Raw genomic sequence first — 24223 nt, forward strand, 5'->3', positions numbered from 1 at the left:
GTGGGCTTCCTGGGCAGGAGATGCCAGCTGGTTCTCCTTGCATCTGAGACACTCACCCCTTTCCTCTCCTCTCTCTTTTTGCAGATTGTAATGTAGCAGACCCAGCCATGGCGACCCCACAGCTGGGTCCCGGCCAAACTGCCCAACTGCCCCTCAACGAGAGCAGCGCGCCAGGCCCTCCACATGGCCCCCCACCAGGCCTTCGTCCTGATGCCCCCGGGGGTGGGGGCGGGGGTGTCCCTGGAAAGCCTCCCTCGCAGTTCGTGTACGTCTTCACCACACATCTGGCCAACACGTAAGTGCCTCAGGGGAGACCAGGTCTGCTGTGTCTGCCCAGTGCCCCTCAGCCTGGGGTTCCAAGTGAGCGTGTACAGGGGGGCAGGGTAGGCTGGGTGAGGTGGGGGGCTCCCTCCTACCCACCTCTGTGAGCTGACCGTGCCTGGTGCTCTGCTGCAGGGCTGCAGAGGCGGTGTTGCAGGGCCGGGCAGACTCCATCCTTGCCTACCACCAGCAGAATGTGCCCCGGGCCAAGCTTGACCAGGTGAGTGTGGTGCCTGGTTTGGCTCTGAGATTGATTAGGATGTCCCTTACTTATCTTACACTCTGCTTTTGTCCACCTGCAGGCCCCCAAAGTGCCACCCACCCCAGAACCGCTGCCCTTGAGCACACCGTCAGCAGGTACCCCACAGTCCCAGCCACCTCCGCTGCCGCCGCCACCACCCTCAGCCCCTGGCAGTGCCCCACCTGCTCTGCCCCCGGAGGGACCTCCTGAGGACACCAGTCAGGACTTGGCCCCCAACTCAGTGGGAGCTGCCAGCACAGGTGGTGGGACTGGGGGCACCCACCCTAACACCCCGACGGCTGCCACCACAAACAACCCTCTGCCTCCCGGAGGAGACCCCAGCAGTGCCCCTGGCCCCACCCTGCTGGGGGAGGCTGCACCCACCGGCAATGGGCAGCGCAGCCTGGTGGGCTCCGAGGGCCTGTCCAAAGAGCAGCTAGAGCATCGGGAGCGTTCCCTGCAGACGCTGAGAGACATTGAGCGGCTGCTGCTCCGCAGCGGAGAGACTGAGCCCTTCCTCAAGGGGCCCCCAGGAGCGGCCAGTGAGGGGGGCCCACCAGCACAAGCCCCTCCTGCCCCCCAGCAGCCACCCACAGCCCCTCCTAGTGGGCTAAAGAAGTATGAGGAACCCTTGCAGTCCATGATTTCACAGACACAGAGCCTCGGGGGTCCACCACTGGAGCATGAAGTGCCTGGGCACCCCCCAGGAGGGGACATGGGCCAGCAGATGAACATGATGATGCAGAGGCTAGGCCAGGATAGCCTGACGCCTGAGCAAGTGGCATGGCGCAAGCTTCAGGAAGAGTACTATGAGGAGAAGCGGCGGAAAGAGGAGCAGATTGGACTGCATGGGGGTCGCCCTCTGCAGGACATGATGGGCATGGGAGGCATGATGGTGAGGGGGCCCCCGCCTCCCTACCACAGCAAGCCTGGGGACCAGTGGCCACCTGGAATGGGCGCACAGCTGCGGGGGCCCATGGATGTCCAAGATCCCATGCAGCTCCGGGGAGGACCTCCCTTCCCTGGTCCCCGTTTCCCAGGCAACCAGATGCAACGGGTGCCTGGGTTTGGGGGCATGCAGAGTATGCCCATGGAGGTACCCATGAATGCCATGCAGAGGCCTGTGAGGCCAGGCATGGGCTGGACTGAAGACTTGCCCCCTATGGGGGGACCCAGCAATTTTGCCCAGAATGCTGTGCCCTACCCAGGTGGGCAGGGTGAGGCGGAGCGATTCATGACCCCTCGGGTTAGGGAGGAGCTGCTACGGCACCAGTTGCTGGAAAAGCGGTCGATGGGCATGCAGCGGCCCCTGGGTATGGCCGGCAGCGGCATGGGGCAGAGCATGGAGATGGAGCGGATGATGCAAGCACACCGACAGATGGATCCTTCCATGTTTCCTGGGCAGATGTCTGGTGGTGAAGGCCTGGCGGGAACACCTATGGGCATGGAGTTTGGTGGAGGTCGTGGCCTCCTGAGCCCACCCATGGGGCAGACTGGGCTGAGGGAGGTGGACCCACCCATGGGGCCAGGCAACCTCAACATGAACATGAACGTGAACATGAACATGAACATGAACCTGAACGTGCAGATGACCCCGCAGCAACAGATGCTGATGTCGCAGAAGATGCGGGGTCCTGGGGACATGATGGGGCCTCAGGGCCTCAGTCCTGAGGAGATGGCCCGGGTTCGGGCTCAGAATAGCAGTGGCATGATGGGCGGTCCACAGAAGATGCTAATGCCTTCACAGTTTCCCAACCAGGGCCAGCAGGGATTCTCTGGGGGCCAGGCACCCTACCAAGCCATGCCCCAGGACTTGGGCAACACCCAAGACATGTTTAGCCCTGACCAGAGCTCGATGCCCATGGGCACTGTGGGTACCACTCGGCTCAGCCACATGCCTCTGCCCCCTGCATCCAATCCTCCTCCTGGGTCTGTGCATTCAGCCCCCAGTCGGGGACTGGGCAGACGGCCCTCAGACCTCACCATCAGTATTAATCAGATGGGCTCGCCAGGCATGGGGCACCTAAAGTCACCCACCCTTAGCCAGGTGCACTCACCCCTGGTCACTTCACCCTCCGCCAACCTCAAGTCACCCCAGACTCCCTCGCAGATGGTGCCCTTGCCTTCCGCCAACCCTCCAGGACCTCTCAAATCGCCCCAGGTCCTCAGCTCCTCCCTCAATGTCCGTTCACCCACCAGCTCACCAAGCAGGCTCAAGTCTCCCTCCATGGCGGTGCCTTCTCCAGGCTGGGTGGCTTCGCCCAAGACAGCCTTGCCCAGCCCTGGGGTCTCCCAGAATAAGCAGCCGCCTCTCAACATGAACTCTTCTTCCACCCTGGGCAACATGGAACAGGGTGAGTCAGCTGGATAGGCCAGCGGGGTTACTGGACTCCAGTTGGGCACCTCTGTGGTGGGTAGGCGTGGGCTGGGTCAGGTGGTGGTAGTGGTGTTGAACTTTGTCTGAGGTACCATGTACATGTCCCAGGCATTTTGAGGGGTCACACTTGGGACTTGGGATCTCCCCACTGCCTGGGGCCCTGAGGCTACAGGAATTGCTTTGAATATGGGTGGGCTGTGGTGGTTGTGAGGGGCCTGTGTTCAGTGGGATGTAGCTGTGCCTGGTGGAGTTAGGTGGAGATTTGGTGGGCTGACCTCTTCCTAAACCCCTATTAAGAGCAGCAAATTCACTTTCCCCTCCCCAGTCACTCCCCACTTTCTTTGTCTCCCTGCTTCTATAGGTGCCCTCCCGCCTAGCGGCCCTCGAAGCAGCTCCTCAGCGCCTCCTGCCAATCCTCCCAGCGGCCTCATGAACCCCAGCCTACCATTCACTTCCTCCCCAGATCCCACACCTTCCCAGAACCCCCTGTCACTGATGATGTCCCAGATGTCCAAGTACGCCATGCCCAGCTCCACCCCGCTCTACCACAATGCTATCAAGACCATCGCCACCTCAGACGACGAGCTGCTGTCTGACCGGCCCCTGCTACCCCCTCCTCCACCATCCCAGGGCTCCGGGCCAGGTGCGAGGACAGGCAGGGGCCACTGGGAATGGGAAGAGTGGGCATGGCCGGGAGTCGCTCCTGTGGTCGTGCTGGCGTCTCCATGCTTCCACAGGGCTCTAGGCATTGGTGTGAGGTCTGGGGCCCTGTTCCCATTCTGGTAGTCATTCAGTGAAACCCAGCCCACAGCACTCAAGTGGTCTTTTCTGCATCCCACACTGTGTCCATGGCAAATGGGGCCAGATCTTGGGCTCTTGGCTTTTAGCTTAAATTTTCCCAGTCCCTTCCCTTGCAATCAAGGGCAGCTGGCCAGTGGTAAAAGGTGGGGAGTGGGGAGAAGGACTGGTTCTGTCTCCCCCAGCTGGTGCACACAGTTCTGACCTCCTTGTCCTCTTTCTTACAGGTATCAGCAACAACCAGCCCAACCAGATGCACCTGAACTCCGCTGCTGCCCAGAGCCCCATGGGCATGAACCTGGCAGGCCAGCAGCCCCTGTCCCATGAGCCCCCACCTACCATGTTGCCCTCTCCCACCCCTCTGGGCTCCAACATTCCACTGCACCCCAATGCACAGGGGACAGGAGGGCCTCCCCAAAACTCAATGATGATGGCTCCAGGGGGCCCAGACTCCCTGAATGCCCCCTGTGGCCCTGTGCCCAGCTCCTCCCAAATGATGCCCTTCCCCCCTCGGCTGCAGCAGCCCCATGGTGCCATGGCCCCTGCTGGGGGTGGGGGCGGGGGACCTGGCCTGCAGCAGCACTACCCTTCAGGCATGCCCCTGCCTCCGGAGGACCTGCCCACCCAGCCGCCGGGCCCCATGCCCCCCCAACAGCATCTAATGGGCAAAGGCATGGCTGGGCGCATGGGAGACGCATACCCACCAGGGGTGCTCCCTGGGGTGGCATCAGTGCTGAACGACCCTGAGCTGAGCGAGGTGATCCGGCCCACCCCGACGGGGATCCCTGAGTTCGACTTATCAAGGATCATCCCCTCTGAGAAGCCAAGCAGCACCCTCCAGTACTTCCCCAAGAGTGAGAACCAGCCCCCCAAGGCCCAGCCCCCCAATCTGCATCTCATGAACCTGCAGAACATGATGGCGGAACAGACCCCGTCTCGGCCCCCCAACCTCCCGGGCCAGCAGGGCGTCCAACGGGGGCTCAACATGTCCATGTGCCACCCTGGACAGATGTCCTTGCTGGGAAGGACAGGTGTGCCCCCACAGCAGGGCATGGTGCCCCACGGCCTGCACCAGGGGGTCATGTCCCCACCACAAGGCCTCATGACCCAGCAGAATTTCATGCTGATGAAGCAACGGGGTGTGGGGGGCGAGGTCTACAGCCAGCCCCCCCATATGCTCTCCCCACAGGGCTCCCTCATGGGCCCCCCTCCCCAGCAGAACCTCATGGTGTCCCACCCCCTGCGGCAGCGCAGTGTGTCTCTGGACAGCCAGATGGGCTACCTCCCAGCGCCGGGCAGCATGGCCAACCTGCCCTTCTAGTCGTCCCCTTGGGGGGCTGAAGCTGGGCAATATTGCAAATATGCTAACCTTAAAAAAGTTTCTTCCCTCCAGTGTTGGGATGGCCTGGGTCCAGGGTTGGGGTGGAGGGGTGGGAAGGGGCTTGTGTGGGGAGTGGCATTTGTGGAAACCAGATGTGCTGGCAGCTTAGGGGGAAGTGGCAGAGTGGGGTGGGGGGTTTGGGTTTGGGGTTTGTTCCATTTCTGCCTCCAGGACTGCCCCTCCCTTCCCTCCCGATTCCTATGGAACCTCTGTTTTCCCTCTTTCTCTGCACCACCCCCACTTTCAACTATGCTTTGGGTCCTTGGGGGAGAGGTGAAGGAGAGGAAGGGTCTCCCCTTTTTGTCCCTTTGTGCCGCTTTCTCCTCATTGCCCAAGCTCCACTTCTCTCCTCTCGGTTTCTCTGCTCCTCCCGGTTTTCCTTCTGTCTTTTCCTGCCTCATTTCCTTTCCCTGCTGACGTGGCTGACCCCTTCTCCCAACCCCCTCTGCAGGCGGCTGGCCAGGTGGGCAGGTGCCAGCTGGAGCTGTAAATAGAGCGCTGCGCTTTTGTGCTGGTTTGTGCGTGTGCTGTATTTCTGTGTTTTGATAGAAGTCACACAAAAAAAAACAAAGGATAAAAGAAACCCTTTCCCCTTCTTCAGATGATTGCCCCCTCCATTCCCCTGGACCCAGGGACATGCAGTCCTACACACCCACCCCTCCGTTTGCAGTGTCTCTGGGTCCATAAAGGATACCATTTCTGTCCCCTCTCCAAATAGTAAGACAACAAGATGCCCACACCTAAACTGAGGTCACATCACCGAGGCTTCCACCTGGTGAGTCCTAGCAGGGCTGAGACCCCAGGGTGGCAGCCTGTCCGCTGCTGAGTCATTCAGGGAGAAACGTGTGCACGTGTTTTCCCACACCAGTGACATGGCCCCGGCTTCCTGCTGTGGATGTCTGGGTGCCCCTGCTGCTACATCTTAGCCAGAACTTGAAGTCCTTTATCCCCAGTCTGGGATGAAGAAAAGGAAGAAGGGGCAGTATCTGGTGGCCCCCTTGAGTGGAGCCACGGATGAGGTGGTATGATGCCACTGGAACCCATGGCTGCAGTAGCCCTGGGCTAGGTAACCCAGGGTGTGGGGGCCCTGACTCTTCCAGAGGCCGCCACCTACTTCTTACCAAAGAAGGAAGGAACAGGGTTTGGCTGAGTCAGTCTGCTCCCCTCCAGCCTCCACCCCCTGAGGATGGAATGGGGGAAGTATTGGAGGGGGCTGGGGAGCATCCTGCCGCCTTGACTCTGCCTGCCCACTTGCTGGCAAGGTTCCTCTGCCCAGGCTCAGGGCTATGGACCAGATCTGTCTATGCCACCCAGGCGCGGCCACTGCCTCCCAACCCCCTCTGCTCTTTCCCAGAAGAGCTCCTTACCCGCCACTGGTCAGAGCTGAAGCCATACATGACTGGGTGTTTAGCCCCCCTTGGTCCCAGGAGTAAAAAACTTCTCCTTTTCTCACTTCCTTTCCTGCCTTGTGAGGTGGCAGGGCAGTTCCCTGGCTGAGGCCGTTTATGCCCTGCCTCCAGGGCCAAGGGTCATTCTAGACAGGGTGTCTTCTACCAGGTCCCGGTCCTTAGCCTTCCGGACCTGCAGGCCTGGCCTCCCCTTGGCAGCTGTAACACAAAGGGAATTCACGCCCACTTCTCCCAGTCTGGTGCTGTCCTCTAGGTCCACCATCAGCCAGGTCAAGCGCCGCTTCCTTCTCCAGGGCTGGCTGCAGGCTCCTGACTCCCTTAGCACCTCCCAGGGGCCATGGCCAGGCCCTCTGCATTGGGTAGGGGGGCACCTGTCCTCCATCTGCCCACCCTCCCTCCACCTGGGCCCTATGCCCTGGAGCCCCCACCCTGTCCCAAGACTGCCCCAAACTATCCTCCTTTAAGTGTTTCCTGCTCTGAGGAGAGGGCTCAGACCACAAAGGGCCCAGGGCCCTCCAGGTCCCCTCTTCTCTCACCTCCGCCACTAGCTTCCTAAGGTGAACTCCACAGGTCAGCCTTCTTCCCTCCATCCATGGCCATACCCCCAGCCATTTTGTACCATTATATAAATATATATATATAAATATAAATATATAAATACAATATGTGAAGACATCTTCTTGGTTTTTATTTTGAAACAATTTTTAGGCTTGTTCTGGGGGTCTCTGTGCTGCCTGTACTGTATTGACCTGTTTTATAGGTGCCTTTTTATTAAAAAGAAAATTCAGAATCCAACCTTTTGCCTTATTGCTTCTGTGTCTGGCTCCTCCACTGCCCAGCTTGCTCTTGGATGCTGGGAGAAAAGGGGGGATGCCAGGGCTTCCCCTTCATTCTGTGGTAAGGGCACAGTCCCCCAGGCCATACTTCTGATTTCCAATGGAGGCCCCCAGTGGTCCTGACTGATTTTAGTGGAACTGGGCTATCCAGAGGGTCCCCAGCAAATGCAGGAGTCCCTGATCCTCTACCCCAGATAGAGGCTGAGAGGGAGAGTCCAGAGTGAGCGAGGAGTAGCTTCCTCTGGTTCCATCTGACTAGTATCCTCTGAGGGGCTGGGCATGGCTTCCTGGGGTTTGGGGACTTCCCTGCCCAGGTCTGCTTCTCACACTGCCCTGCCTAAGGTGACACCATGGAGTGGGGGGCTGGATGAGATGACTCCAGAGGACCTTTCCAGGGGACCTCTGTCTCCATTCTTACTCATGGCTAAGGGTCCCCTCTGCTGTGGCCAGGACCCTCTGCTCTAATTTTCATGGCCCCATTGATTGTGAGGAGGGTGGCAAGGAAAGAACGAGTCTGCCTCCTTCCATCAGTGCCCAGAGTTCACCAGGACCCTGGATCCTGCCTCCCCGGCCCAGTCTGGGAGCTCTCCACCCACCTCTGTCTGGTCCCGGAGCAGACAAGACAGCTGGCTTTGATTGTCCCTCTCTGGGGGCTTTGGTGGGAGTTTTTCCTTTCTTCCACCAGTCTCCTTTGCTGGCTTGCCTTCTGCTGTTCCTTAGGACACTGGCTAGCTTCCTACTTGGAGTCTGTCCTCTGTAATCCAGGACCCCTTGGCATGGGGCCAACCCAGTGCTGTTTTGGTCACTGTCCGTGATCTAAAGAAGATCAGTCCGAGCTTCCTGCTTGGTCAAGACAGCTGCAGAGTTGATCTGGCAGAATGTCCGAATTAAGGAACTAAGAATTGTTAAGGCCACACTCTGTCACTAGCTGGCCATCTCAGTTTTAATTTCTGCTCATCCCCAGTTCCAGCTTCTCCTGGCTCCATTTGGCATGGGGTATGGGAGGAGAGGTGGGTATCTGTGGCAGTCAGCAGCCCTTAAGAGGATGAGTGTATTCTGGGAGGGGATTGACTTTCCCTGTGGCCAGGGCTTTGGCCAGCTAGGGTGGGAGGTGTGTGGAGTCCTCTCAGCCCAGGGTGATGCAGATGGGTACAGAGACCTTTTGCTTTGCTTTTGATCTGCTTTCCCCTCCCTGGACTCCAGCCTAGCCTCAGGGCTGGTGGAAGAGTGACAGGGATGTCCTAGACAGAAGCTGCCTCCCTGCTGGGAGGTAGCCCATGTAACACTCAGGACCCCAGCTCCTGTTGGAAGGGACTCCACCGCCACTGCCTGCCCTGAAGAAAGCAGAAACAAAGTGGGGTGCTGGGACCTAGAAGGTGGTGAGGGAGGTGGCATTCTCTGACTCAGACAGACTGCTCTTGCGCCAGCCAGGGAAGAGCTGGCACAGGGAAGCAGGGCCAGTGCAACCCAGCTTGGTCAGAAGTCGAGACAGGTCACTTCGAAACTTCACTCCAGCGAAAGTGTAGAGCATGGGGTTGAGGCAGCAGTGGGCCAGGCCCAGGAACTCGCATATGGTGATGGCCACCGGGAGAGAGCCATTCAGCTCACAGCTGTTGTCCACGGCCTTCAGTCTGGCCAGGGTGTCCAGGAAGATGACAATGTGGTAAGGTGACCAGCAGAGAAAGAAGATGCTTGTCACCAGGATGGCCACTCTGACTGCTTTCTGTCGCTGAGGGCGCCGCTGGGCCTGGCACAGTCTGTGTACCACCCCCACGTAGCACCAGCCCATTACCAGCATTGGCAGCAGAAAGCCCCCAACATGGTAGAGGAAGCGGGAGGTAAACCAGGCATTGGTTTCAGCTTGGTTCTCCTGAGGGAAGGTGCAACGTGGCAGGGAGTCATTGCTGTGGGGTTGGCTGACCTTGGCGAAGAGGATCTCCGGCAAAGCAAAGAGGAAGCCTGCCAGCCAGATGGTTGCGCAGGTGATGTGGATGGAGAGGAGGCGGCGGTGACGGTAGGCGTGGACGGCATGAACGATGGCCAGGTAGCGGTCCACAGCGATGCAGGCTAGGAGCAGGCTGCTGCAGTAGAAATTGATCTTGTGCAGAGCAATCACAATTTTGCAGAGGGAAGTTCCCAGGACCCAGCCCACAGAGCCTTCAGCGATAGCAAAGGGCAGGATGAAGACTAGTAGGAGGTCAGCCACCGCCAGGTGGAACAGGAAGGTCTCCGTAGAGCTGCGCGTCTGCCGGTGCCGTTCGAGGATCACCAGCACCAGGATGTTGCCCATCAGGCCCAGGAGGAAGATGAGGCTGTAGGCCACAGGCATGAACACAGCCTTGAAGGAAGTCAGTAGGGGCCCCTCAACTGTGGAGCAGAAGTGACTTTCCTGTAGGGGGGTCTCTGTGCTGTCATTGTAGTTGGCAAACTCCTTGTACTGCAAGGACAAGGAGACAGAAGGGTGAGAAACTGAGACTCCATTTTTCTAGAGGAAGCCTAATGATGCGTAGATGTTTTCTATCCCTCCAGGAGGCTTTTGGCCCTATTCTCTCATAAGTCCTGCTGATGAAATTCTAATTTTCTTTGGAGTATCCTTGAACAAATCACTTTGTCATTTCTGACTTCCTTTTTAAATTCTTATCTATCTATCTATCTATCTATCTATCTATCTATCTACCTACCTATCTATTTATTATTATGCTGGGGACAAAACCTAGGGCCTCATGCATGCTAGGCAAGCACTCTACCACAAAGTCACACCCCCGGTCTATAATTTCTGTTATTCATCTGTAAAAGGGATTAATCCCTAACGGGTTGATGATGAGGATGAAAGGGGATATATGCTGTGGATATGCTTTGTAGACTCTAAGGGATTGTGTACCTGTGACTTATTTTTTATTTATGTGTCCTTAGGTATGGAAGGCTGCAGGCTGGGGGACTGGCATCAGGATTGCCATTTGGAGACTGGATCTAGTTGGGACAAGGAGATAACTGTTCCAATTCTGAACAGAATAGAGGGCACTGAAACTGGGGATCCCACTGGCAGGGAGGGAGAGTGGGTACTGATGTGGTCTGCTGGCTTCTTCTTGATCTCTCCTCCTATTCTTGCCTGTCTTCATTATCATTGAAATTGTGGCAGCGACCTTCCATCTAGTTTAATCCACATAAGAAACTCAAGGCATGCCATATGACTCTTATTTTTAGAGGAGTGTTGCTGAAGATCAGGTTTATTTGAACTCATGTTTATCTACCTCTGGAGCCAATGAGCAGCACCACCTGGGCTTGCCTTGAAAGATGCCTGGTGAGGGCAGATGCCTATCCCTAGCAAACTCTCTAGGCGAGGTGAGCCCCGGAACAGAAAGCCCAGGGGCAGAAGGAAGTGAAGGAGGCATCAGACCAGGCCCAGGGGAGAGAGGGAGCCTGTTTTAACTGAAGGGGGTGTGCCCACTATGTCTCCGGAAGTTCCCTCCTCCCCATCCTCCTCCTCTCTCCATCAGCACCCCCACCCCAGCACTGGGGTTGTTTACCAGCTAACCACAGAGGAAGACATGGTGCCTGTTTTCATACCTTTCACTCACAGCTGCCCCTGCACCTGCTCCTCCTCACCTCCCAGATCTGTTCTTCCCACCCTCCCCATCAACCCCATCCCCGTGCAATGCAAAACCAATGATACCCAACTTTTTTTTGTGTGTGTGTATGTGGTATTGGAGATTGAGTGCAGGGGCGCTCTACCATTGGGTTACATCCCCAGCCCTTTTATTTATTTATTTTACTTTGAAACAGGGTCTCCTTAAATTGCCAAGGCTGGCCTCAAATTTGTGATCCTCCTGCCTCAGCCTTCCAAATAACTGGGATTGCAGTCATGCACCACCGTGCCTGGCATAATTCCCAACTTATGTGGGTTCTAAAGACAATTCTATAAATGATCAGCCCCAGGGAGGCAGAGGTGGGTGGAGTACTCTGTCCCCTCTCTGGGTGGTCTCACTCAGCCCCCTTTCGCGGGGGAAGGGTCTTTCACAAACAGTGGGTCATTCACTGGCTGCCACAGGACTTTCTTGCCACACAGGAGCCCCAAAATGGTTCACACCCTCACTCCCAGTGGTGGAAGAGCCCATTCCCCACTTGGGTCTTTCCTTCTGGTCCCTGGAGAAGATGACTCCATGAGAAGGGGATGGGGAGATACAGTGATGCAATGACAAAGCCATCTGCCACCCCCCCTAGCAGGGAGGGAGACGCCTCTTGTATCGCCTCAGTGCAGCCTTTCTTCACCCTCTTGTTCGGGACTGCCATCTCTCCATGGGTCCCTTTCCTGCCAACTTCTCCACTTCTGTCCACTTCTTGCATGGAGGACAGGGTGAGTCTTCTAACACATAAATCCCAACTGGGTGGCACATGCCATAGTCCAGCTACTCTGGAGGCTAAGATGGGAGAATCACTTGATCTCACAAATTTGAGACCAGCTTGGGCAACATAGTCTCAAAAGCAAAACAATAGCAAAGAAGCCCTCCACAAATCTCATTACATCAGTGTCCTGCTTAAAGTCCCTTCCTGGTTCCCTGCCACCTGTAAGCAGTGTTTGTTTCATTTTGTCTTTATTTTTTTTCCAATTTCATATTTAATAGCAAGGCCATGATAAGAAAAAGGCTTTTTTTTTTTGGTGCTGGGGATTGAACCCAGGGCCTTGTGTATGCAAGGCAAGCACTCTACCTTCTGAGCTATATCCACAGCCCAGAAAAAGGCACTTTTGTGATAAGGTTCATCAGGAGAAGAATGGAGTAAGTGGAACTCCTTGCATTCACAACAAAGACAGTGCGTACTTGAAACAAATGAGGCTTCTTGCCAGGTCTCCTTGGCAGGGAAAGATGTTCAATATACATTGCTAAATTTCAGAATCAGTTGCAGTCATTCCACACAACATGATTCTGTAGACTTAGCAAGTGCCCTTGATTATATATAGAATGGTTCGTTGGAGTTGAGTATCTAGGTTCTCCTTCTTGCCTTTGAACCAGAACTCTTCAATCTTTTTTGGGGGGGTGGGTGGGTAGGGGGATACCAGGGATAGAACTCAGGGGCACTCAACTACTGAGCCACATCCCCAGCCCTATTTTGTATTTTATTACAGGGTCTCATTGAGTTGATTAGCAGATTGCCATTGCTGAGGCTGGTGTGAACTTGCAATCCTTCTGCCTCAATTTTCCAAGCTGCTGGGATTACAGGCTTGCACCAACACACCCAGCTGGAGCTCTTTACTCTTCATTTATTTATTTTTTGGGGGGTGCTGGGGATTGAACCCAGGGCCTTGTGCATGTGAGGCAAGCACTCTACCAAGTGAGCTATATTCCTAGCTCTTGAGCTGTTCACTCTTGACTGTGTGGTCAAAAACACATAGTTTTTTTTTAAACTTTGTTTTGTTTATTTATTTTTTTTAATGTGGTGCTGAGGATCGAACCCAGCGCTTCACATGTATGAGGCAAGCGCTCTGCCACTGAGCCACAACTCCAACCCCCAACACATAGGTTTTTGTTTAAGGAAATTGTTCTATTTTCATTTGCAAGTCATGGACCTCTACAGTGAGATCTAAACTCCTTTTGAGGACCTTTAAATGCCTCCAAAATGTATATCCCTCTGATCTGTCAAACCTTATCTTCCATGTTACTGTGTTAAGTACTCTGTGCTCCAGGGATACCATTCTACCAGCTGCTGTTCCCAACACCCCACCTGCTCCTTCCACCAAACCTTTGCTCAAACTCCTGCTTTGGCCCAGCAGGCCTGTCTCCTCAAGTTTGCCTACATAATTCCTGCCCTTCCTTCAAGATCCAACCTCCTACATACAGCCTTCCTAGTTCCTTCCACAAAATTACAGCCTTGCTTGGGGTCAACAGGACTTAGTCTGCTTTTATATTCTGCAGTTCTTGCCTCTTGCATCTATCTAGGGTTCTTTTGCCTTCTTGGGAATTGTTTTCAAGAGTCATTTAATATGACCCATTGGCCTCTTACTGCAATTGAGCAGGAGGTCAAGGGGAAACAGAGGTGAGCCGTCCCCCTGCTGAGCACAGGCTTCAGGCAGGGAGGGGAAATTCGGAGGTTGAGGCAGTTAGTGGGGCTGGACTCCACCTAGCTGGGCAGTGGCCGGAGCCTGGCTGCCCCATAGTTCAGGAGAGGGCACAGGACCAGCCAGCCTATCTGGCCCACAGGCTCAACTTCTCACCCGCCCTTCAGAGTATCTAGGCTGATTGGTTATTGACTATTTAAAGTCAACACGTGGAACATCTCTCCAGGGACCCCATCTCCAGAGAACCCAAGTTTGTGGGAAGTGGTCTGTCTCTTTCTCCTTGACAATAGGTATTGGTTTTGCAAAGTGCCCAGAAAGAGTGGAAGATGGGAGGAAGCTGGTTTGAGGGGTACTGGAAGTTGGTAGTACATATCAGCAAGAGGTGTCAAACAGACATTTTGGGGGTTTGTGAGTGACATGTGTTAAAGCCACTTCTCATACACAGGAGTTCTCATTGCTCCTCCCCAAAACAAAACAAAACAAAACAAAAAAAACCCTTAGTAATGCAAGGTTGGCTCTGCCCCTGGTGGAAAGAGATGAGGAGTCAGGAATCCCGAATGCTGTGGGGCCTATACTGCTCACCAGAGCGCTCGTGACTTACAACAGAGGGAGCGCAGGGTGGGCAGCTGGATGACAGGCTCACTCCACTCTTTGCCATAAGAAGCAGCAGAAACCCAAGGCCCTCATGCCCACTCTGATGGCAACAGACACCCTGTTTGGACACAGACGGGGGCCCATTTGGGGCCATAGCAGCATGTGGCACCAACAGGCACCCACCAGACCACAACCAACACACAGACCAGGAACCCCTGCCCCAAAGAAGGCAAGAAAACATGAAAACTGCAGTGAAGCTGGGCACAGAGCTGGGAATCTAGTTAGAAAATTGCCATGAGTACTGGGGCAGGGTGGGGCTAGGTCAGCATCTGGCAGTAGGGTGGAGTAGGGAAGGTGGGGTGCAGAGATTCAAAGTACTTGGCCCAAGGTGGGGTCCACAAATGTTCCTCTTCTCCTTCCCTCCATGTAGGACCCAGGCCCCTCCCTGGCAATTAAGATTTCCAAACCCCGTGTGACTTCTGTGAATAACGAGGCCACCTTAATGCCCTGGACTGGCCAGGATTTGCTGGCTCAGATTCTCTGTCAGCAGGTATTGCAGGGTGAGGCTGGTGGTCTAGGGCATTCCTCAGGGATCTACCCTGGCCTCTCTCCTCCTTAGCACTCTCAGTCCTGCCTGGGATGGAGACAGGGCTGGGGGATACTTTAAACGATTCAGAGTTCTCCATGAGCTGGCACCACAGGCCCCAAGGTGGGATTGCATGAGTGAGAATAGAAACAGGTGTGGTGGCAGAGGCCTTTAATCCTAGCAGCTCAGGAGGCTGAGGCAGGAGGATCGCAAGTTCAAAGTCAGGCTCAGTAATTTAGCGAGTTCCTAAACAATTTTGCAAGACTCTGTCAATAAAAATGGCTGATACTAGTGGGTTCAATCCCTGGTACCAAAACAAATAAAAACTCTAGTTTTTCTAAAAACAAACAAAACAGAAAAACCTAAGAAGAACCCCCCCCCAAAAAAAAAATAAATAAATAACAGGAGAGAGACAAAGCATCAACTGTCCAGGGAAAAGCGAGGGAAGAGCTGGTCACAACAGTTCGTGAGAAAAAAGACTTGGGAGTTTGTGGACTGAAAGCTTAAAATGAGTCATTAGAGTGCTGTGGCTTGCAGCAAGGTAACGTCATCTCTAGGTGAACAGAAGCCTCTGATGGCAAGCCTTTGGTTGGTCTGGACAAGGGATGAGGTAGTCACTTTGCTGAGGGGTTTAGAAGACTGTCCTGGAAGGAAGTTTTCAGGTTCCAGGGGTGTAGAGTCTGGGAAAGAGAACACTGGAGTCCATGAGAGCTGTCTTCAAGAATTAGAAAGAGCCCCCGTGGGCAAGAAGGCAGGGATGGACCCTGGTGTGAGCTTCCAGGGGGGCAGGTAGGAGGAATGGGCTGAAGTTAAGGGGTGGAATTTCCGTCAAAGGAGGGATAACTTTCCAATGGCAAAATTGTCTAACACTGGGAAGGGGCCCTTGTGATGACAAATGTTTAAGTGCAAGTTCATGGGAAGAAATTCCTGCCTGCCCTGGGAAGGAGGAGACTGGATGTGGCCTTCAGCTGCCTAATGCGCCCAGCTCCTGTTCTGGGCTCCCGGCTCCCGGCTCCCAGCTCCCTGTTCCCATTCTGATTCTCCCATCCCTTGCCCAGGACTAGTGGTTCTCAGCATGATCTTTTCCCCCTCAGTACCAGAAGTCTTTTCTCCCCCAGCCTGTCCTGCAACCAGTGAATTTCCCAGCCCTGAGGAGGGGACAGTACTACCCACCAAGCACATGGCCCCCCCAGGCCCAACCTCAAGACTCCAAAGACTGAGTCACCCTGGGCTAGGGAGGCATCTACACACAGAAGCTGATGGATCATAGCTGTGGCCATGAGGACCACACGTGTCTCTGCATGGACATCCCAGCAGTCAAGAGCTGGGAGTGGAGCAGCCAGGGCCTCTGTCGTTTCATTCTTCAGCCATGTGAAGGCCCAGGGGTCTGGAGGGGTGAGATTGGGCTCCTGGTGTGGATGTAGGTTTGCACCTCTTGCCCCACTCTTCTTCCTGAAGGCCCACACTCTGAAGATCATCTGAAACTCTTGCGGGTCATTTGTTCCAGCTCCTCCTTTTCTCTCTACCCCTTTTTCAGGAGCAAGCAGTCAGACCCCTCTTTCATCTCTCTACCCAAGGGTTTTGGCCCTTAAGAGTGTGGCACTGCTCTGACAGTGGTTTTGGGGGAGACTTTAAGCTACTTTCACCTCTGCATTGAATCTTTAGATTTAAAGGGATCCCCACTTTGCACCTCAATATCAGATTGCATTTTAGGGACTGCAAAGCACCTGTAGACATGTCTCCTAGCAAGTTCTTAAAACCATCTCCTGGGATAGTATTGATTTGAACTATTTCACCCCCCCTCCCATTCCTGAAAGAATATTCATTTTTGTGTTCTGATTCTCCATTTCAAATACATGGCTACTTTTTTCTTTCTTTCTTTTTTATGGACAAATACCTTTATTTTGTTGATTTATTTTTATGTGGTGCTAAGGATAGAACCCAGTGCCTCACACGTGCAAGACAAGTGCTCTACTGCTGAGCCACAATCCCAGCCCCACATGGCCACTTTGAAAAGCTATCCTGCTAAGAGTGGGGTCAGATCCAGTTTGTGTCACCAAGGAAGGCAAGAGAAACTGACAGAATCTCTGTGGTCTGTGTGCCTGAACCTAGATTCCCCCCAATGCTGATCCCTTCCAGGATGGCCTCAGGCCTCTCCCTCATTTCTGACCCCTACAGCTACCCTGCAGTTGGGCCTTCCACTGGGTTCCTCTGGGACTTTTGAGCTGGTTGCTGTGGGGGGATCCTTCCCTGCCCCTAGGTAAAGCCCAGAAAAGCCTGAACTGGTTTTGGTTCCTCTTCTTCTCACCTCTTGGGTGAAATGTGACAGTGATGTGGACTGGATTTGTAGTCTGTGATGCTCTGGTCACACTGAGGTCATGGTTGGTGGTGATGGGGTCAGGTAAAATCAGGTTCTGGGGCTTAGACCAGCCTCCCCCTGTTCTATGGCAGTTGGCTGGTATGTAGGGCAGGGCTGGAGGTATAGTTCATGACCAGCCCAGGTCCTGGTTCTACCCAGAGGTAGTACTTTCTCCAATAAAGCTTCCTCTAGACAGGATCTTCTGTCTGTCTATCTAGACCTGTCTAGACCTACCTTCCCAACAAGGTGGCTCCCTGGCATGTCCACCCTGAGGTCCTGGCTCCTTCTTTCCAGTTCTTAGCCATCTAGATTTTTTTTTTCTGTTTGTATCCTTCATTTATGAAAATTAACAGCCCACCTGAGGAAAGCAGGCATTTCATTTTATTTTTTGCAGTACTGGAGATTAAACCCAAGAGCACTCTACCACTGAGCTGCATCCTAAGTCCTTTTCATTTTTTATTTTGAGATAGGGTTTCACTAAGTTGTGGAGGCTGGTCTGTGATCCTCCTGCCTCAACCTTCCAAATTGCTGGGATTACAGGCCTGAACCACTGTGCCTGGATGAAAGTAGGCAGTTTAAATGGTCAGAGTTGATCTTAGAATTCAAGAGCAGGAAGGGAACACAGGATGGCCAGTCCTTGGTTTATGGACAAGAAACCCAGTTCCAACCCCAACACTGAAGTGTAGAACCAAATAATCTGGAAAAATGGACCAGTACTTAGTTTGGACAAAGACAGGGAGGGGAGTAGGAAGCAAAAGGAATAGAAGAAGCTGGACGGATTCCAGAGGGAAATGTGAGCTAAGGATTCAACTGTACCCTAAGTCAACAAATATTTTCTGGGGCCGCGTGTGGTGGCACATGCCTGTAATCCCAGCAGCTTGGGAGGCTGAGGCAGGAGGATCACAAGTTCAAAGCCAGCCTCAGCAACTTAGGAAGGTCCTAAGCAACTTAGCAAGACCTCATCTCAAAATCAAAAAGGGCTGGGGGTGTGGCTCAGTGGTTAAGTGCCCCTGGGTTCAATCCCTGGTACCAAAAAAATATTTACTGCAGCAAGGGGTGGCTCAGTTGACTCAGTTGTTGTGGTTTAGTATACACAAGGCCCTGGGTTCCATCCTCAGTTCTATAAAAAAACACAAACTCAAAGCAACTGTTTAAGAAGGCACTCCGGCAGGACCCTTCTGCCTGCTCTTTCAGCCCAGAGCCTCTGTGCTATGACGCTGCTAAGGACAGTCTACTGAGCAGTGCAGCTCAGGGCCCTGCAGGGAGACTAGGCTGGAGGGGGACGGTCTGCATTCCCAAGGGGACAAGAGCCTCAGATAGAGAGGTGAAGGAGGTAGGTGAAGAAGGGAGGGGGCACTGGTGGTGGCTGATTGAAGAAAGGCTCCAGGGCTTGCAGGGTTTCAGGACTCCTGGGCTCTTGGCTAGACCCTGATTGAGGGGTCCAGGCACATTCAGATGCCTGGATGAGGACCACTGGCTTAAGGTGTAGCATGAAGCAAGTTGCCAGGTCTCTCTCCTTGGGATGGAGCTTTTCTACATGACATGGAACGTGCCCGGTTATCCCCCTGCCACCACCTGCCTCTAGTAGGTCACGAAGTGAAGTGAGGTGTGCAGTTAGGGGAAACTTTTGAGGTTTCTCAGAAGCCAGGAACGGCCAGATCTCCAGGTGGTTATTAAAACATCCAACTGGGTCAGGGCTTGTGGACAGCTTGAAGCTTCGGGTAGAGGACACCCGGCAGCCTATGAGGTGCGGCCAGTGACTGGCCTGGGGCCAGGGCAGGAGCACATTGCCTTGGAGGGCAGTGAGGTTGTAGGTTGATCTGGGGCACAGCCCAGACCTGTGGTTAGACTCAGGGCCGGCTGTGTTGGCGTGCCTCTGGGCAGTCACAGAGGGCCTGAGCTTAGAAGGAGCTCTCACTTGGCTCTGCTGTTGCTATCCTGAAAGTACTAACACTTTTTCAACAAGGGGCCCTGCATTTTCATCTGGCATTGGACTCGAGAAGTCATCAGCAGGACCTGATTAATAGTTGGATTAGTTACACATCTGTTTTAACCGGTTAGATCCCAGAGGCCAGACTTGGTGTAAAGAACCTTTCCCTTCGCTTCACTTCTGCCATATCCCACTGACACTTCCCAATCTGTGACCTGGGCAAGAAGAAAGGCAGCCTTTTCCAAGCAACTCTGGGATCACAGTGGGTAGAGTTATAGAAGGAGGGAACTGAACACCTGCTTAGGTGAATCCTTTATGACCTAGGCCAGAGTGCAGCTCAGAGTAAAGCCCTTTCACTAGGGATGGCCAAAGACCAAGACGAAGTTTCCAAGAAACCTTCTTAATCAGTCCTCTGCTGCCTGCATACCAGATCCCTCCTTAGGGGTCCTCCGGTCGAGCCACTTTCCACATACTTCTTTCAGGAGTCCAGTGACAACCAAGTCAACTGAACCATGATGCTTCATTGTAGAGACTCAAGTGTACCAGACCCTTTTATTGTGTGTGGTACCGGGGATCATTTTTGTAGCCCACGTAAGAAACCCTTCCAAGAATACCTTACCTCTAGAGATTCCAGTTCTTTGCAGAAGGCTACAACATGCTCTATAAGACATTTATAGAATTCACACAGGGCTCTCTCCCCAACTCTGCAACCCCTGTTCCCCAACTCTGGCCCCAGGGATCCTCTCCCTTGCTACCATCTGGATTCATGCTTCCTTGGGTCTAGAACATAATCATTGTCTCATAGATTCCAAAGGTTACTTTCTTCTTGGCTGGGCCATAAGTCATCTGAGGGCAAAGATTAAGTCTTCCACTTCTCCATCCAACATAGAATGTCATGCCCTGATGATATAATCATATAGCAAGAGATGAACAGCTCTACATTGATTGATTGATCCTGTAGCAGTGCCAGCCTCCCAACACAAGGACAACCTCCAAAGTGCTTTCCTGTCTAGTCCCTTCTTCCAGCCCAAAGAGGTGAGGGGAGGATTTGGTATTGAGAATGGAGAGGCAGAGTCCTGGGTTACTGGTCATATAGCAAGTCAGGGGAAGCTGCCGGGCCTGGACCTGGGTCTTCCAACTCTTTCTAAAAGATGTCCATCAAGGGCAGCAAGTTTACTTATCCACTGGAATGGGAAATAAAACCTTAAAAGGCAAGAGCTGATGGACCTGTCTAGATTCTGTAGATCTACAGTAGAAGGGGACTCCCAAGTTGTCCTCTCTCCCTTAGACTCTGGCATAGAATATTTAGAATTCCAAGTAGGGCCTGGGCAACAGAGAGCAGCCTGCCCCTACTCACCAGGTCTCCCAGGTTGTAGTTTGTGAAGTCCATGTCGAGGGCCAGGGGGTAGTTCATGGCTGCAGCTGTGCGTCACCACGATGGTCACTGACTGATGCTGAGAGGCTCTGCGTCTGGTGCCTATGGAGAGGTGGCAGGCGTCAGCTGCAAATTTAAACAAATGACTCGCACGCAGTCTCCTGGGGCTGCCTACGGCCCGCTGCCTGCCTTACCACTCACCAATCATCTTTTTTTTTTTTTTCCACTGGGTCTTTTCTGTTTTTTTGAATAAAAAGGGAAAATCCCCCACAGCACCAGTGCTCATCAAGCATTTCAACGTCTTTCCTGGCAACTGTAGTCTTAACTGGGGCTTGGGACTGGCGAGAAGGCTGTCTCTCGCTTCTGTCCCTGCACCTCTGAAGCGACTTGTGCCTTGTGTCAAAAACCACAGCTGACAAGGGAAACTCCCCAAGGAAAAGCAGTAGGAGAAGCGACCTTCCAACCACCTTTCCTCCAAGCTACCTCTAGACCCTTTTCACCTTTCTTACCACCATGGTGACCAACCATCTCTGCTTGGACAGGACTGAAAGCCCCTGGTCCTGGGGAACTCCTGAGTCCTGGGCAAACCAGGGCACTCAGTTAACCTATATACCACCATCCTTTTGCCCAGTCAGGGGCAAACACCCTTTTCTTGCCAGCTCAAGTTTGGAAGAGATAGGTTAGGATTTTTCAAAGGGAACAACCCTAAAACAGTACTGGAAGGCAAAGATGAAATTACCAAAGGAAAGCACAACTTCAACATAGTCACGGGGTCATTTTCTGATTCTCAAATAACCATGTTCTACCTATGGATGAACTTGGTTGGCATATAAATCATTAACATCATAGCCTACCTGGCTTGAGAGGACATCAGAGTTCAATCCCTGGGTTTTCTTCAAGAGGACCCTGTGGCCCAGAGAGGGGGAGTAACTTACCCAGGATCCTGCAGCTAACCAGCGGCAGAGCTAAGACTGTAGTCCCAACTCCACATCCAGCACTTCGCTGCTCCACAGGCTGCTCTGAAAGGCTCCAGGAAACCCTGGCTCTGCCCTGCTGCGGGCCTGGGCCTCTTCTTCTGTGGATCCATTTTCCCTCCAGGTCTCTTTTTTGTGGTTTTTCTTCCATGAGAGGGTCCTCACGCGTGGATGTGTTAGTCCACAATGGTGTAAAACTGATGTCTGCTCCCAGAGGGACCTGCACAGGGTATACTGTTTCTTTGCCCCCCCCCCCTTGTTATCATCCTCTTCCAGCCAAATCTCATTGAGATCCTACCTTTTCCAATGTCTTCTCTCATCCTCTCCTCCATGTTCATCATTCCCTTTTCTTGCTTACACTCCTTGTTTCTGGTCCCACCTCATCCCCAACACATGCGTCTTTTTCAGGTTTCGGTGGTATAATTTTTAGCTTCTTGCTGTCTGCGTTGTTCTCCTTCCCTTCTCCATTCACTCCCCTCAAATACTGCTTTACAAGCCCAGGGTTGTGGTGCATGCTTACAATTCCTGTGATTTGGCTGGCTGAGGCAGGAGGACCACAAGTTCAAGGCCAGCCTTAGCAACTTAGTAAGACCCTGTTGCAAAATAAAAAATGAAAAGGGGCTCAGTGGGAAAGCACCCCTGGGTTCAATCCCCAGGACAAAAAAAAACCACAAAAAAAACCAGAAAGAAACTGCTGTTGAGGAGTAAGAATACTAGGACAAGGGGTCAATGATCCCCTCCAGAACTTCCAGTCCTAAAACCTGCTGGGAGGAAGTGCCTCCAAGTTTCCAGGGTCCTAAGCTTTTTGGGCCTCCTCATCCTGTCGACACTACCCACCATGCTCCTGCCCCTCCAGAACATCAGCATATTCAACGTAGCTTTTGCTACTGTAAGTACATAGATCAGGAAGGATGCAGCATTGAGACTCATGGAATCAAAAGAGACTTTCGATTTGAAGGACAAATCAGACCATCTTCACGCCACCCCCACCCTCAGCAAATATAAGATTCTTGTCACTGCGTCCTCATCAGATGATCACTCAGTATAGGACAAACATCACAGGGAGGGGGTGAGAAATTTGCTCCTTTCAAGAGATATGATTCAGTGTAGGATGGTTGAATGATTAGAAACTTATTCCTCAAGCTGAGTCAAAATTTGTCTTCCTGTAACTCATCCCCAGGGGTCCTGGCTGTGCCTTGGTCCAGATCATAAAGCTCCTCTTCCAATAAGTGCCTCTGAAGACAGATATCACATGCCTGTGAATCTTCTCAGTCCCCCAAAACCCCCCTCCCAACTGCCTTCAACTGCTCTTCAAACACTTGGTTTCTAGGCTCCTCGTCAGCCTATTCTTTGGTCTCTGCGTGACTTCTGGGTCATGGTCCAGATATCCTCTAAGACAAACTCTAGGAAGGTATGGGTTTCCTTGTTAAGACTCCATATTTGGGCTGGGGATGTGGCTCAAGCGGTAGCGCGCTCGCCTGGCATGCGTTCGGCCCGGGTTCGATCCTCAGCACCACATACCAACAAAGATGTTGTGTCTGCCGAGAACTAAAAAATAAATATTAAAAATTCTCTCTCTCTCACTCTCTCTCCTCTCTCACTCTCTCTTTAAAAAAAAAAGACTCCATATTTATATAACTGCAATTCACATGATTTTTTTTCTGTGGATTTCCGCTCCCCTTGACAACAATGTCAATGGCTCTCATTTGTGTGGTTTTAGCTCATTGTTTCAGAGGGAGACTTTTATGACCTTGATTTCAGTCATCTGGTGATGTGATGACAGCATTCAAAAGATATCTTTGGTCCATCCAAGTCCTAATAGAAAACATTAACAGGACAAAGTCAAAGTCAAACCCTGCTTCATGGTTTGACTTTAGGTACCTACTATTTTCTTTTTCTCTCTCTCTATTTATTTTTATTTTATAGTTTATTTATAATGTCTCACCAAGTTGCTAAAGGGGGCCTCAAATTTACAATCCTCTTGGCTCAGCCTCTTGAGTCACTGAGATTACAGAGATGCCCCACCATGCTTGGCAAACTTCCCTCTTTATAAGCAGTGGATTTGGAGCATTTGTTACAGTTACAGAAAGCTGACTAACACTTGATCATATGATCTTCAAACTCATAAAGCCAGACTAGCTTCCCCAAAGTAGAGAGGGCAATGCCTAAGCTACAATCCTGACTTAAAAGATGCAATGGCTGGGCTTCCTCCTGTGTGTGACAATCAGATGGGATGGGATCCTTCCAGGTGAGGCAGTCCAAATTCTGTTTGTTTGCTATTTATGTTTCATCTATGTGGGATCCCACCACCTGCTTAGTGAGCAGCTTCACCGAGGCTGAATTGTGTTCTAGGCTTCGCATTGAAGCGACCATGGGTGGCTTTGCCAAGACTGGGTTTGTGTCTGGTGTGGGTGGCTGCTTGGGATCAGCTCAGTGGAGTTTTCTGTCATTATACCTTGCTGTTCAGAGGTTATGTTAAATTTCTAATTGTTCTAGATATTAGATATAATAATCACTTGGGTCTTCAGAAAAATTCAACCATTCCACAGAGGTTTGAGGTACTGCTGTAGGGATGGTTTGGGATTTTACCCTGTTCCTTTCTTTAACCTGGTATGCTCTCCTTTGATGTGGGCAGAGACCTTGCTCTCTTCTTTCTCTGTTTCAACAATGCAGAACAGAACTCCACAAGTTACTACCTCATCAGCCTCAGGAAGAGTGGGGTGTCCCTCTAGGCCCCCAGAGAGACTCATAATAACATTCACACAGCACTTACCAATATATACAACTGACAAATTTTTTTTTTTTTTTTTTTGGTATCAGGGATTGAACTCAGGGGCACTCAACCACTGAGTCACATCCTCAGTCCTTTTTGCATTTTATTTAGAGACAGGGTCTCATTGAGTTGCTTAGCACCTCACTAAGTGACTGAGGCTGGCTTTGATCCTCCTGCCTCAGCCTCCCGAGCTGCTGGGATTACAGGCATGCTCCAC

At 52.7% G+C, this 24223-nt stretch overlaps 2 protein-coding genes across 6 annotated transcripts in view; one reads left to right on the forward strand and one right to left on the reverse strand.

The window, feature by feature from the left end:
* BCL9L (BCL9 like) overlaps positions 1-7198 on the forward strand; it is a 29694-nt gene extending 22496 nt beyond the window's left edge. For all 4 annotated transcript variants that reach the window (XM_081271146.1, XM_081271145.1, XM_081271144.1 and 1 more), the window contains 5 exons: positions 85-295; positions 457-541; positions 624-2916; positions 3301-3582; positions 3965-7198. In XM_081271146.1, coding sequence (XP_081127272.1) covers positions 85-295; positions 457-541; positions 624-2916; positions 3301-3582; positions 3965-5058 — 3965 coding nt within the window. In that variant the 3' untranslated portion in view covers positions 5059-7198. The remainder of the gene's footprint in view (positions 1-84; positions 296-456; positions 542-623; positions 2917-3300; positions 3583-3964) is intronic.
* A 1238-nt stretch (positions 7199-8436) lies between these two features.
* On the reverse strand, positions 8437-20298 carry CXCR5 (C-X-C motif chemokine receptor 5; the record flags this gene model as incomplete). Of its 2 annotated transcripts, none has more annotated exons than XM_081281747.1 (2): positions 8437-9794; positions 20242-20298. In XM_081281747.1, 2 exons carry the CDS (start codon positions 20296-20298, stop codon positions 8733-8735), a joined length of 1119 nt encoding a protein of 372 aa, XP_081137873.1. In that variant the 3' UTR covers positions 8437-8732. The 2 variants fall into 2 exon arrangements, with proteins under 2 accessions (XP_081137873.1, XP_081137872.1); XM_081281746.1 differs by having other exon boundaries at positions 8437-9800.
* Between the last annotated feature and the right edge of the window lie 3925 nt (positions 20299-24223).

The sequence above is a fragment of the Spermophilus citellus genome (genome assembly GCF_964194105.1).
Source record: "Spermophilus citellus genome assembly, chromosome: 2".
Classification (NCBI taxonomy): Eukaryota; Metazoa; Chordata; class Mammalia; order Rodentia; family Sciuridae; genus Spermophilus; species Spermophilus citellus.